This window comes from Mustela putorius, unplaced genomic scaffold, assembly GCF_011764305.1.
Source record: "Mustela putorius furo isolate JIRA1106 unplaced genomic scaffold, ASM1176430v1.1 tig00000145_pilon_pilon_pilon, whole genome shotgun sequence".
Taxonomy (NCBI): domain Eukaryota; kingdom Metazoa; phylum Chordata; class Mammalia; order Carnivora; family Mustelidae; genus Mustela; species Mustela putorius.
In genome coordinates this window covers 39,324,606-39,338,316 of record NW_025421294.1, presented here as the reverse complement: position 1 = coordinate 39,338,316, position 13,711 = coordinate 39,324,606, and the positions used below count along the sequence as shown (strand labels likewise).

The 13,711-nt window shown below is 51.4% G+C and overlaps 1 protein-coding gene across 3 annotated transcripts in view; it reads left to right on the top strand.

Annotated features, from left to right (window-relative positions):
* The window catches only part of DOCK2 (dedicator of cytokinesis 2), a 412,101-nt gene that overhangs the window by 397,721 nt on the left and 669 nt on the right, over nt 1–13,711 (top strand). For 2 of the 3 annotated variants that reach the window (XM_004737633.3, XM_004737634.3), the window contains 6 exons: nt 1,361–1,444; nt 7,270–7,407; nt 8,893–9,020; nt 9,932–10,103; nt 11,100–11,220; nt 12,748–12,890. In XM_004737633.3, coding sequence (XP_004737690.1) covers nt 1,361–1,444; nt 7,270–7,407; nt 8,893–9,020; nt 9,932–10,103; nt 11,100–11,220; nt 12,748–12,890 — 786 coding nt within the window. The remainder of the gene's footprint in view (nt 1–1,360; nt 1,445–7,269; nt 7,408–8,892; nt 9,021–9,931; nt 10,104–11,099; nt 11,221–12,747; nt 12,891–13,711) is intronic. The other variant, XR_006605414.1, reaches the window with a different exon arrangement.

The window sequence follows — 13,711 nt, the reverse complement described above, 5'->3', positions numbered from 1 at the left end:
CACCACCGTGGCCACAGAGCAGTGGCAGGAGGGCCCAAGGGGTAGATATAGCTGAAGGTCACTGCCTTACTATGGCTGTGTGTCCCCCGAAGGGACACTTCAGCTTGGTGGGACCTCAAACCCCTTCCCTCTCTCATCTCCTTCCCACCCTCAGTGCCCCATTCTGCTGAGGCAGGAAGGAGCAGGGGTCACTAGGATCCCCTATTCCAGAATCCTACTCCAGATCCCCTATACAGAAGTATAGGAGCCACACATCAAAGCACGCGCCACCCGTGTGACCCCCATGTCTTCCCCAGTTGATCTAGATGACCTCTGCACATGGAAAGAAATGAAACCCAGAATATGTGAACATATAGAAAGTCTAGGAGATCAACTCCAAAATGGGAGTTATAATCTAGGCATCCAAGCTGTAAGGTCTCTCCAGAGATGCCCACACATTTTAGCCACAGATTTTATGTTGAGCCTCCTGGTACCTGTGGCAAAAACAGAAAAGCCAATAGTTAAGTAAGTCACATTTTCCGCTGGGAAAATACCAGTTTCTCAGCAGAGGGACATAGCTTTTCCCAGCATTGAAGTAGAATAAAGAGACTTCATCTGTCTTTTATCTAGTCCATACATTAATGGCACAGAGGGGAAAAAGGACTCCTCATTCTAATACATCTCATAATGGATTCCCCATCTATCTTTTCTATGTCCTCCGCTGATGTAAAACTAAGAATACAATGCAGTGGTATAATTTAGGGAGAGTCATTTCAGTCACCCAAGCAGTCCTTCTACCTCCTCTTGGATCTCCCATTAGTCATCATCAGTAAGGCTTTGTTCCACCTTGAGGGGTGATAACACAAGTCTGTGTATGGGCATACACATCGAGGACCTAAGTCCAGAAGAGCTAGCAGCTGCCTGGGGCACACACAGTAAGGGAGGTGGTCCGGGGAGCGGGAGCATTCCAGGGGGATGCCTTCCTGAGTTCTTTTCCCTGGATCAATGCTCAGAAACTTGAAGGAGCATCAGAACCCCATGCAGGGCTTCTTCCTCCACTCCCCCCTCCCCCAAGAGGTTCTGATTCAGTAGGTCTGGGTGGCACCCAAGAATTTACATGTCTGACAAATTCCCAAGTGTTGCTGATGCATCTGCTCCCCGGAGACTTGGAGAACAGCTTCGCTGGGATTTGTGGCCCTTGTCCAGTGGGTTCTGATCTGAGCCTCCAGGAAGAAGAAACAAAGTCCATGCCTACAGGGCCCTGCCCCATTCAAATACACGTGCTCCCTCCAACGGGGTCCTTTCCCAGTAACAGAGAGGTTGCTTGTGGGGTTCACGCCACATGAACAGGAAACCCCAAATGCTTGCCTGTCCTCCCTAGGCCTTTTTTACAGAGGAGTACACAAGGGATCACCCAGAGGACCAGGAAAAACTGAGCCGCCTCAAGGACCTGATCGCGTGGCAGGTAAAGCATAGCTGGACTGGGGCTGGGTCACCCCGTCTCGGTCCTGTCCTCTCCCTGCTCCCTTCCCCTCTGCCGGCTAGTCTCAGGCTGACATGGCCTAGTGTAACCTCTTGTCCTGTCCCTTGGCTTTCTGCCCTTCTTCTGAATCCATATCTCCCAGGGCTGGGATTAGGGGCCCTGCACCCTGGGGTGCCGGACAGGTGCTGGGCTGGGCAGCCGTGCTCTGCTGCGTGTTGCTTAGACAGCCCTATTGAATGCATGTGGAATTCAGAAAGGTGGCTTTCCCCAGTGGGACAGAAAGGAAAGCCAGGCCCCCTGCCTGGCACACACCAATCAGGTAACAGAAGATTTGGCCCCCACCCCCACCTCCTAAAGCTGGCCCAGTTTGTTGCAGATAAGGCTCGGGTGGATTATCAGGTTTGGGGAAATAACTGAGGCCTTCGCTTGGTGGGTTTTTGGTCAAAGAGCCTGCATTCCGCACCCCGCAGAAGTCAAGCCAGAAAACTTGGACGGCTCTGCCCTTCCTACCACCTTGCTTGTCTTTGTCTTCCCTCCACCCCTCCTCTCCTGCACCCCATCTTCTCCCTCCACGCTCTCCTCCCATCTCTGTCTTGCTGTGCATCTGTCCCTTCCTCCTTCTCTCTCACACCTTCCTTGCTTCTGCCCCTCCTCTCTCTTTTGCCTCCCTCTGCCCCTCACATCCTACTCTCTCCACTTCCCTCCTGCCTTCTCCCTGCCTTTCTCTGGGTCCCTCTTCTGTGTGTTCTCTCCCTCCTTCCTTCTCCCTCCGTGTCTTTCCCTTTATTTATCTCTCCCCCTCTCTCCTACTCCCCAGAGAAGAAACATTCCACCAGGTCCCCCCACCCCCAGAAGCCTTCAAAGGATAAGACTCCCTGTCCTTGGTCCTTGAACCTGAACTTGCTCTGCAGAGACCACTCAGCTCCCAGAACGCCAGGTGGGCCCCAGAGCGCAGGAGCTGGAAGGAGGCATGGAGCAGGGGGGCAGCAGTTTGCAGCTGCCTGTTCCCCCTCCCACCCTCCCTCCCGTCTTGCCAGTCACCATGCAAAGAAAAGCAAGCTATTGTGGTAGGGAGTTTTTGTTACTCTAGGGAAATCAGGGAATGAGAAGCATTGGGTGCAGCCTCTTTTCTTAAAATAAGGATTCCTAATTCAGGTCCTTCTCTGCCTCTGCCAATTTATGCAAAGCAAGGCTTTAAAAATGAAACAGCAAGTGCTGCACAGACACGGTTTCCTGGGTGCATTTTGTGTGTCTGGAATTTTCTCTCCCTTCTTACCTTGTGCCACCTGTGAAACACAAACTTCCCCAAGATCCCCAGCTTCCCGAGGTCATCATGCCCTTTAATACTCAAAGAATGATATTCCCCAGGAAGGCCTGGCTTTGATTGGGTCCCTTTCTCAGATATTTCTGAGATGCCCCAGGGAGGGCTAGCACACCACACACATTTGTTTGGTTGTTGGTGTCAATTCTCAATCAGTATCACTGTCCTGGGCCCCTCTACCGGGTCTTATCACCTGGTAATTAATCTTTCCTGTTGTGTCCACCACACCCAAAGCAGGAACCTCAGCCTCACAGCATAGCTAGTGCCAGGCTGTACCTTCTTAAAGAATTCTATCAGAGTTTTGGAGCTAATGGAGGGACATTAAAAAGAAGGGAGACTTTGAAAGTGTCTATTAGCTGTTACAGCTTTTAAGAGCAATTAACTTGGCTTCTTCAGACAGCGGCCCCTAGTGGCCACCTTCTCTGTAACACTTTCCTTACCTCTCCCACCCCGCCCCCAACAAGCCACCATGTTACAGAAGCCCACTCCTGACCTGGTAGCCACCCCTTCCCCAGTAAGGGGGCCGTGTTCCTCCCACTCAGAGTCCAGACCCCCTAACCATGGGCACTTAACACTCAGAAGATGGTACCCTGCCATGGTGAAGGCAGCCTTATAGCAATATTACATACAGTGAATTAGCTCTTCCTTGTCCTTCTATCCATTCATTCTTGTACCTTGTATTTATTGAGATCCTACTGTGTGCCCAGCAACAGAAATAGTGCTGGACAAAATTAGGCCTGTTCCCCGACCTCTTAGAGCTTAATTCTAAATTGGATCTTAGCTTCACAAAGCCAGATACACTTTGGATTTTCTCAAAGCCTGAGAACTTTGGATTTCAAAGGGGAATCTCTTGCACCTAGTCTAGTAACACAACAAAAGCCAAAGCTTTCCAAGTACTTCTTTGTGTTCAAGATTGCACAGATCTCAAGATTGATTGCTTCTTAATTTTTTTCTTTGTAAAGATTTTTCTCTATATTTATCAGCATGGACAGATGTCTACAGTGAATTCATCTTTTAAACATGCTTTGAGATATTACATACAGAAAAGTACACATAGCAAAAATAGGCAGCATGTTGATTTATCACAAAGTGTACACCCATATGACCACCTACTGGATGAAGCAGAGCCCAGAAGCCCGCTTGTGTCTATAAGCCTCGCTTGTAGTGATTGTTAGTCTTCGCCAAGACTGACCACAGTCCTGCTTTCACAGTAATCATTTCCTTGCTCCTTTAAAAATGATTTTTGGGGGCACCTGGGTGGCTCAATGGGTTGAAGCCTCTGCCTTCGGCTCAGGTCATGGTCTCAGGGTCCTGGGATGTAGCCTCGTGTTGGGTTCTCTGCTCAGTGGGGAGTCTGCTTCTCCCTCTCTCTCTGCCTGCCTCTCCGCCTACTTTTGATCTCTGTCTGTCAAATAAATAAATAAAATCTTTAAAAAAAATTTTTAAATAAAAATAGTTTTTAGCCACTTAACCACTCACTCATAAACACCAGAGTTTACTTTTGCTTATTTTTGGCCTGTAATACAAATGAAGTCATGCAGTATACATTCTTTGGGACTAACTTATTTGCTCAATGCTATGTTTGTAAAATTCACTCATCTTGTACATAGCTATCATTCCTCCATTTTCACTGATGTATAATATGGTCTGTACAGCTGGATCATGTGATGCTACCAAAACATATTTATTTCTTTTTCTACTGATGGAGACTTAGGTTGATTGTAGTTTGGGGCTATTACAAGGAATGCTGCTCTGAAAGTCTTTATAGATGTCTTTGGGGCACACATATGCATAATTTCTGACAGGTGTGTACCTAGGCACGGAGCTGATTATAGTATGGAGTATCTAGGTCTGGTAGATACCCCCGAACTTCAATCAGCACAGTTTAGTTTGGCCTGGTCTTGAATTTCATATAAGTGGTATTATACGTATATATTACTATACAGTATGGACTATTGTGTGTCTGGCTTCTTTTGGTCAACACAATGCCTTTGAGATTCAACCAGGTTGTCACATATGTCAGAGGTCTGTTTTTTTTTTTTAATTTCCCTCATCCATTACATGAATGCACAACATACCAATAACATAACAATTTATTTATCCATTCCCTTGTTGGTGGACATTTGGGTTGCTCTCAGGTTTTGTGTAATATGAATACAATTGCAATGAACATTCTTGTTTATGTCTTTTGGTGAACATAACTACTCACTTCAGTACGTGTATAGTACTGGAATTTCCAGGTCAGGCAGCTTTGGCCCTACTGGATGCAAAGAAACAGTTTTCCAAAGAATCAGCTTTGGCTTCCTCAATCCTCTCTGCTGTAAGTTTGTTTCTTTTGCTATCCATACCTACTCTCACATTTATTATGTCCTTCCTTTTACTCTTGTTGGATTTAATTTGCTGTCCTTTCACTAAAATTTGGAGATGGATGCCTAGATAATTGATTTCCTGTCTTTGTTAGTGTTGTAAACCCATTCTCCAACTATATCTATGCTATTAGTTTTCATATGTGGGATTTCTATTATTATTCCCCTTTTTTATTTTATTTATTTATTTATTTATTTATTTAAGATTTTATTTATTTGTCAGAAAGAGAGTGGGAGAGAGCGAGCACAGGCAGACAGAATGGCAGGCAGAGGCAGAGGGAGAAGCAGGCTCCCCACCGAGCAAGGAGCCCGATGTGGGACTCGATCCCAGGACGCTGGGATCATGACCTGAGCCGAAGGCAGCTGCTTAACCAACTGAGCCACCCAGGCGTCCCTATTCCCCTTTTTTATATAAAATTTTTGTCTTATTTCATGGATGGAGGATCTTTTCTGTTTCTAAATATTAATTAAACTTTTTAAAATACTGTTTTATTAGGCGCTCTTTATCCTCCCCGTTTTTTCCAAGTTAGTTCATGGGTTCCTCCCTGCTACCCTTCTTCCCCCTTTTTTTTTTCTTTTCTCCTTTTTGCTCTGCTTTGCTTCCTATCTGTTGGCTCTGATCTCTGTCTTTTATACTGGAGAACCTCCTTCAATATTTGGTGATCTTCACAGACAGAGGCATGAAAGACCTCAGTGAAACTCTGTGTCCATGAGTGGTGGCTTCGTCAGCTACATGGCATCACTATGTGATAACTGAGTGACCCACAGATGTCTGTATAATGAGTCATTCCCTTTCTCCAGCTACACACCTTTCAAACATAGGAAAGATAATCCTGGCAATAATGCTGCTAGAATCTGGGACCTGGGAGGTGAAGGGCTTCCGTCAGGAGGCAGACTTCCCCTTCAACCCCCATGTCCAATCTGGCCCCTCATCCCTGCCCCCATTGTGCCTGGGGCCTTCAAGCCCAGGGTTCCTTGTTCTAATTATTCTAGAGGATAAACTCCTTCTTCTAGGGGAAATGCGAAAATATAACCCTTGGCCACAGGGTGAAGTGACACAGACCTGGAGGTCTAACTGCTCCTGTCACGGGATTTCAACTTATCCCTCTGTGTTCAGCTCCTCAAGTCACCCTGACTTATCTGGGCTACCTGCTGCCTCCCATCGCTAAGGCCCTCATGAGTTTCTAGAGGCAGATTGGCCTCTTCTTATCACTAACTCCCTCCTCGGCTCCGAGAGGTCACTCGCCGTCCTCCATCCACTGGACATGGTGAAGTTCCGATAAGATTTCGGTTTCTCATTCACCTTGTGCCTTCAGAGCTATCTCCCAAAGAAGGAGCCAGTAGTGTCCTTAAGGAGATGTTTATTTTCTTTTCCTCAAAATAATCTATATTCTTTGCACCCCTAGTTATGTCCCACTGGGGCCGCACTGTCAGCGTTCCTTCTAGCGGTGGCCACTGTGGCTCGGCTATTCTTGCTTCTTGCCACCGTTGAGGCAGAATCCCACTGACCTCCTTTGTTGATGAGTGAGTTTAACTCCCTCACATTGGTCCCCTCATCTGCCCCCATCTTCCCAAGGCTTTTACATCACTTTGAAAATTCCTTATTGGCTAGTACCTTAGTGTATTAACACTTCCCTATCTTTTCCAACAGCCACATCAGGGATGCCCGGACCTGCCGTGTTATAAGACGAAGCTGCGTCCCCCCTTTTCCTTGCAGCCCTTCTGTCCTTCTATCCGCCAGCTTCTGGCATTCCTCCTTTCCCTCTGCATTGCCCAGAGCTTCCTGCGCAAACTTTACGTGAGCATCACCAAGCTTCCTCCCCGCTCGCCCACACTCTGCCCCTCAGTAGACTTTCCTAAACATACAGCCTCTAGTGCAGGCCTGACCCTCCTAGGGGGCAAGGGTGGCTGGAGGGGGTTTCTCGCCTTCCAGAGCCAACCTCAGGGCTGCAGCTTGCCCATTCCGCAGGGCTGCCCACTCGGTGTGAAGGTCTCAGAGTCCCCGGTGCCCTCCACAAGTTCTGAGCAGCCCAGTGTGACTTCAGCGATCTTTGCGGGCCAGGTCCCAGACCACAGCCAGGAGGCCAACCTGCGGCTCATCGTCTACCCTTTCTCTCCAGATCCCTTTCCTGGGAGCTGGGATTAAAATCCATGAGAAAAGGGTGTCAGAGAATCTGCGGCCCTTCCACGACCGGATGGAAGAATGTTTCAAGAACCTGAAAGTGAAGGTGGAGAAGGAGTATGGTGTCAGAGAAATGGTAGGCGTGGTCCCCGTGGCTGGGAGGGGGTGAGACTGGTGGAGTGCAGTGGAGGCGGCGGGCGGGGTGGGGGGATGGCAGCTGGCAGAGACCCTGCAAAGGAACTTCCCCTGGAGGAGGAGGACCTGATCCAGGTGAACCTTCCTGTAAACGTGGTCCCACACGGTCACCCCTAGCCAAAGCCCAGGTACAAAGAGGGCCCTCCACACTTAGAGACTGCGGAAGCACCTGGTATGTGCCCAGCCTGATCTCAGCACTTGGCATCTACAACCCATGAAGTCTTCACCACATGCCTGGGAAGTAGGAATGGTTTTCAACTCCTTGCTTCTTTTTGGGAGGTTCAGAAGCGCTAAGTAACTTGCCAAAGGCTGCACAGCAAGAGAGTGCAAGGCAGAACTTTCACCTGGATCTGTTTGCCTCCAAAGCTAGTGCTTTGGGCCACTAATAAGCTCTGGGACATAAAGAGGCCAGTGGCCTGGTACTCACAGGCACATCTTTATCCTCCTCCCCAGGAAGCAGAATCCTGAAACATCAAGGCTCTGTGGTCCCATAGAGGCCATGTGGCTCAAGCCTCTGACTCAATAGATTAGAAAATTGAGGTCCTGAGTTCCTAAAAGAATGTAGAGATAAACCCAGGCCTCTTGTCTTCTGGCCCAAGTTTTTCCATGAAATGAGTCCTGCAATTCTGTTGTTAACTACTCAGAATTGGGTCAGATCTCACAGGTTAAGGGCAGAGTCCTCCATAAGACTGCCCTCCCTTCAGACAGTGGGGTTCCCAAGCCCCTGCATGTCTGACCAACTGGTTTCAACCTTGGGGGTTCCCTTGACCCCTTCAGGTTCACAGAATTCCACAGAACTCAAGAAAGCACTATGCTTATGATCCCAGTTTTATGACAAAGAATACAAATTGGGACCAGCTAAAGGAAGTGATACACAGCCGGGAGGGCCCCGAACACACCGTGGACGTGTGCCGAGGGCACGACCTCCCTGCCAGACCATCCATGCCACCACCAGGACACTCACCCTAGCCTTAGCTGGGGTGTGCTTACTGGGGTTTTATTACATCGTCATGAAGGGTGACCCCTGGGCCGCATGTCTGAAATCCGCCCAGCCCCTTGTCTTCTCTAGAGGAGGGACGTCTACCAGCTGGGACAGAGCCTGACCCAGGAACCCCACAGCTGGTCCCTGGGCCTGGCCTCCAGCCAGAGTCTTCTCATGAGTATCATGAGACCCCCAAGAAGAACAAAGGGGACATCGCAAGGATTAAGAGATCAGCTCCCAGAAACAAGGAATAAAGGCCAGCCCAATTCTTTCCAAAAACAACCACCTTCTGGCTTCAGCCTGCCAGGAGTTTTGTGCAGTGCCCTGCCCTGCCCGGCAGCTCCGCCCTGCTCAGCTGGAGGAGGTGGGGGTAGGCTGCGGCCACAAGAGCGGCCCCTCCAGCCCAAGGCGGGCTGCTCACCACCCTACTCTCCCCACCTGCAGCCCGACTTTGAGGACAGGCGTGTGGGCCGCCCACGGTCCATGCTGCGCTCCTACAGGCAGATGTCCATCATCTCTATGGCTTCCATGAACTCTGACTGCAGCACCCCCAGCAGGACCACCTCTGAGAGGTCAGTGCCTGCCCCAGGAGCCCCCAGCACTGCTGACCCCCCCCCCACCTTGCCCCTGGGTCCCCAGCAAAGCCTTGCTGCTTCTCCTTCTGCCCCAGAGGCCACCCGTCTACTACTTCCCTACCCTCCTGCTTCCGAGCCTTTCCCTAGCTGGTGCCTCACTAAAACCCCCACAGGCACGCTGTGACGCCGCTGTCCTTAGTGCCACTGAGAGGGGGTCACTGGAGGCCCACGCCCAAGGCAGCTTTTCCGAGCCCTGGCAGGACTTGGCCACAGCTGGTGTCCTCCCAGCCTGGCCATCTCTGCTGGAGCTCCTACCCCAGCCTATTCAGTCTCACCTCTTATCTCTGCTGGGCGCCGCCCCCCAAACTCCCTGCAGAGCTGCCCCTCCTGCACTCACCCATCCCTCTGCAGGGGATGAAGGTGCTCCTTCACCTCATGAAAAGCCTCTCCCCTCCCACCATCCTGGGGTCTTCCGCTCCACCTGGCTCAACTCCACTCCTCTATGGACATGGTAATGTGAGTCGAGGACTCTCCAGCCTCACCTCCGGTTGCCCCACAAGGTCCTACAGACACCTGCACTTACTGGAAGGAGAGAATGGCTCAGGGAGGCTGAGTGATTTGCCCCAGGCCTTCAGTAAAAGGGACAGCGCTGGACTTGAATCCAGAGCCACAGCCTAGCCATGTCTCTCCTCACTGCAAGTCTTTCCTGCTGAGGCTCCCATCCCCCAATTTCATTTTACTCTGTATTTTGAATGTTTGCAAATTAAGCAAGCAGTTCCCCGAACTCTGCCAGGTTAGCGGATCTGCTGCTGAACCCTATAGGGACAACTCAGCCAGCCTGGGTCCCTGTGAGGCGGTCCCCATGAAGCTCTAACTGCAGTTCCTACTGCCGCCCCTTTGCCCTTCAGCTTTGACCTGGAATTAGCAACTCTGAAGACTCCAAAAGCGGAGCCGGTGGAGATGATCTCCGTGGGGAGCACTCTGCCGGAAGTCAAGCTACGGCGGTCCAAGAAGAGGGCCAAGAGGAGCAGCGTGGTGTTTGCAGATGAGAAGGCTGCGGCCGAGTCGGACCTGAAGCGGGTGAGCAGGTCCCCGCAGGCTGCCTCTAACAGCTTTAGTGCAACTCTGCTGCTCACATGTTATCCAGGGCCCCCAGACAGGGTCCCATTCAAGCCTCGTGCTTGCAGCAAGGCAGGTGATGCAGGAGTGTCTGAGGAGCAGGGAGGCAAAGTGCTGCAGGTGTCTACCCAGCCTGACATTACGGAGCCAGGGTTTGAACCCCAGCTGTTAAGCCTGCACATGCCTTTCCCACCACGTGGCAAATGCGAGAAGCTGCCTGGGGCACCCAGACGGAGAGAAGTAGTCCACCCAGTATTGGGCTGCTGTTTCTACATCTCTGCCCTGTCTCCCTCACCCAAGGACCATTCCAACCTCTGACATCTCAGACCCTGCTGGGCTCCTCCAGTGAACCAAGAACCCAGCTACAGATGCAGAGATGGACTCTCCCTGCCCTGACCTTGAGAGATTTTGTCCTATAACTAATAACTATTTAATAGTGAAACTTGGTGTCATTGGGTTCAAATCTTAGTTTCCCTTGAAAGAGAAGTTGTTGAAGGCATTCTTAGAGGCTTGGAAGGGGAGAGGGATTAACTATACTGGCAAGGGAGGGGTGCCAGATGAAAGGGCAAGGGTCCTGCTAAGATGCCTTCCAGTAAGGAAAAGATTCTGCACATAATTCCCAGTAGACCTCGGAGGCTACTCTCGCCAGGGCACAAAAGTGGAAATAAGTCCCCATGTTTTATAATTCTAGGTTATCATTCACATGATTGTCTAAAATGAATTCTCCCAACTCTTAGAGTAACATAATATGCAACCTGTGCAACTGTACATGGCAGGCTGGCATGGAATGTTAGAAAACAGAGTAAGTCAACTTAAAACTAGATACACAGTAGCCTTGCCAAGCCATTATCACTGATTTTGCAAGGCCAGGAGCTGCCTAATGCTAAGCCTCTGTGGTGTGTGTGTGTGTGTGTGTGTGTGTGTGTGTGTCTGCATGTGTGTGGTGTATTTCTTCAGCTTTCCAGGAAGCACGAGTTCATGAGTGACACCAACCTCTCGGAGCATGCGGCCATTCCCCCCAGGGCATCCATCCTCTCTCAGATGAGTTTTGCCAGTCAGTCCATGCCCACCATCCCAGGTATGCTCCCTGCCACCGGCAGCACTAGAAGGTAGAGGAATAACAGGGCCACCGGCCTGGGGGGTGGAGAGTGGGTGGGTACTGTAGCCATAAAGCAAAGGGGCCGGGCATCTCGGGGGCAAGAGGCTCTGCTCAGAAGCTCCCTGCTCTCTGAGCTCTCACCACCCTGCCCCCCATTCTGTAGGGGAAGCTGACCTGTAAGCCCCACCTGGGGCTAGGCTGGAGACCTGTGGCTCCTCTGGTCCTTAGGAGTGGCTAGGAATCCACTTGTCACACCAGGCAGCCCTGCATTCTCCATTAGCCTGGCCTCCCCACTGGCCAGAAGCCCTCTGTTTCCTTTTTTGACCTGGAACCCTCTTCTGGAATTGCAGAAATTGCCACCACATCTTCTAGCTGTAGAGTGTTTGATTCATAGATGCTACCTATTTCCACCACCACTCCTTCACTGTCCAGTGAGGAGGGCAGCAGCACACGGATGGCCATTCCCACATCGCAGAGGGGGATGCTGCAGCCCTAACGGGGACAGGCACATGCTGGATCGCTGTGTCTGGTGGGCCGCTGTCTCCACACTGAGGACGGGGGTGGGGTGGGGGAGCAGGACAGACCAGCAGCTCCCTTGTGGAGCTCAGCAGGCAGATCTCAGCAAAGGCACCTGACAGCTCTTGAGTGCTGACCGCCACCAGACCTCATACTGAATTTTCATCATTGATTTTTACCCCAACACATAGCTACAAAGTAGATGATGTCATTAGCCCCATTGTGTGGATGATAAAACTGAGGCACTGGGAATGTCAGTCTCCTGCACGTCATCAGCTAGGAAAGGGCAGAGGCTGAGTATAGGCCAGGTGCTCTGTCCCTGGAACCGTGCCCTTGACCCCTGCCTCATTGTACCAGGCACGATAGCCCCTGAACTGTGGCATCTGGCCAGACACACAGTCATGTCCCTGTCATGCTCTCAGACCACCACAATACCCTGGAAGTCTGCAACTGTTGTCTCTGTGCTTTCAAGGTCAAAACGGTATCAAGAGGTAGCTAATTTGTAACACATCTCTGAGCTGGGAGCTACAGCTAACAGTTCTCCCCACCAGCCCCTGCCTTGGGGAAGATGAAAAATCCAGGCTCCTGGTGTAGAAAGGTGAAGGAAGAGTGAGCTCACATCGACTCCCCACCTTGGGGCAAAAGGCCACCTTCCCTAAGGATATCAGGGCCGCAGCAGCCAGGCGGCCTTCCCCCAGGTCCCTACGTTTCTAGCTCAGAAGCCCCGATGAGACTTTGATGGGGACCAGGCAGCAGGCCCCTGCCCGGGGTTTGGCCAGCAATGCCCGGGAGGGCAGCTTCAAGAGTCCCCTTCAAGGCAGCAGCCATGCCCTCCCGCCTCCTGCCTGGCACTGTGATGCGCCCTCCCTGGCTTCTGTCTCTGTGCCCCAGCCAGTCTCCCACCTGCCTCCCCCACGTCACCCTCCTGTCCCTTGGGCACCGCCTCTCCTGGGCCCACCCACTCACTCCCTCTCCCCACTGTCCTTGCAGCCCTCACGCTCTCCGTGGCAGGCGTGCCTGGGATAGAGGACTCCAGCTCGTCCCCCCGCCTCAGCCAGACCTTCTTCCCTCTCTCAGACGGCGACAAGAAGACGCTCAAACGGAAGAAAGTAAATCAGTTCTTCAAGACGATGGTGAGGACCCAGATGGGCGGAAAGACAAGTGTACGTGGGAGGGGGATGGGAAGAAAGCAACGCAGAGAGAGAGGAGAAAATGGGGGTGGGGGAAAGGCAAGCATGAGTGTGCATGCACAGGCACGCACATTTGCACACTCCCGGGGAGGCATGGTCAGGCCCGCAGGGGTTGGGATGCTAGCCAGAGATGCCCCCACTGCAATTCTCCTCTTGGGTCCTGGTCTCTGAGCAGGACTGACCCCAGCTGGGCTGCAAGAACGTGCCAAGGGGAGACACAGGGCCCCTGGGACTTCAGGACCAGTCACCGTCCTTTGCCCAAGTTGCCCTTCGGTGTGCCTGTCAGAGCCACAGCAGCTGGCTATCTTTGGAAGCTGAAAGGGCTTTTTAATTTTCTTTTTTGGAAAAGCTTTCCTATTCAACTTATATTACAGATTCCTACTAATTAAAAGTTAGTTTCCAAGCCCTGACTTTTCATGGCCCGTCTCCCATTGTTACTTGTCGGTCTTTACTCAAGATAAAAAAAAAAAAAAGTCCCGTCGACACTTCTGATCCTCGAGATAATACAAACCAGAGCCCGGCGACTATAATAATCCCAGGTTTACTGTGAGCGTGCAGGGAGTCAGGCACCATGCTGAGCACCTTCCAGACCTTGTCCCATGTGACCTGCCATGACCCCGGGAGGAGCTGATGGGGCTCACAGAGTTAGGGAGCGACTGGCCCAGGTTTCCACAGTGCACAGGGCCGCAGAGGCTGTGCTCGAACCGCGGTGGGGTGCCCCCTCTCTGTCCAAAGTCAGGGTCATGCTATCCTGCACTCACGAG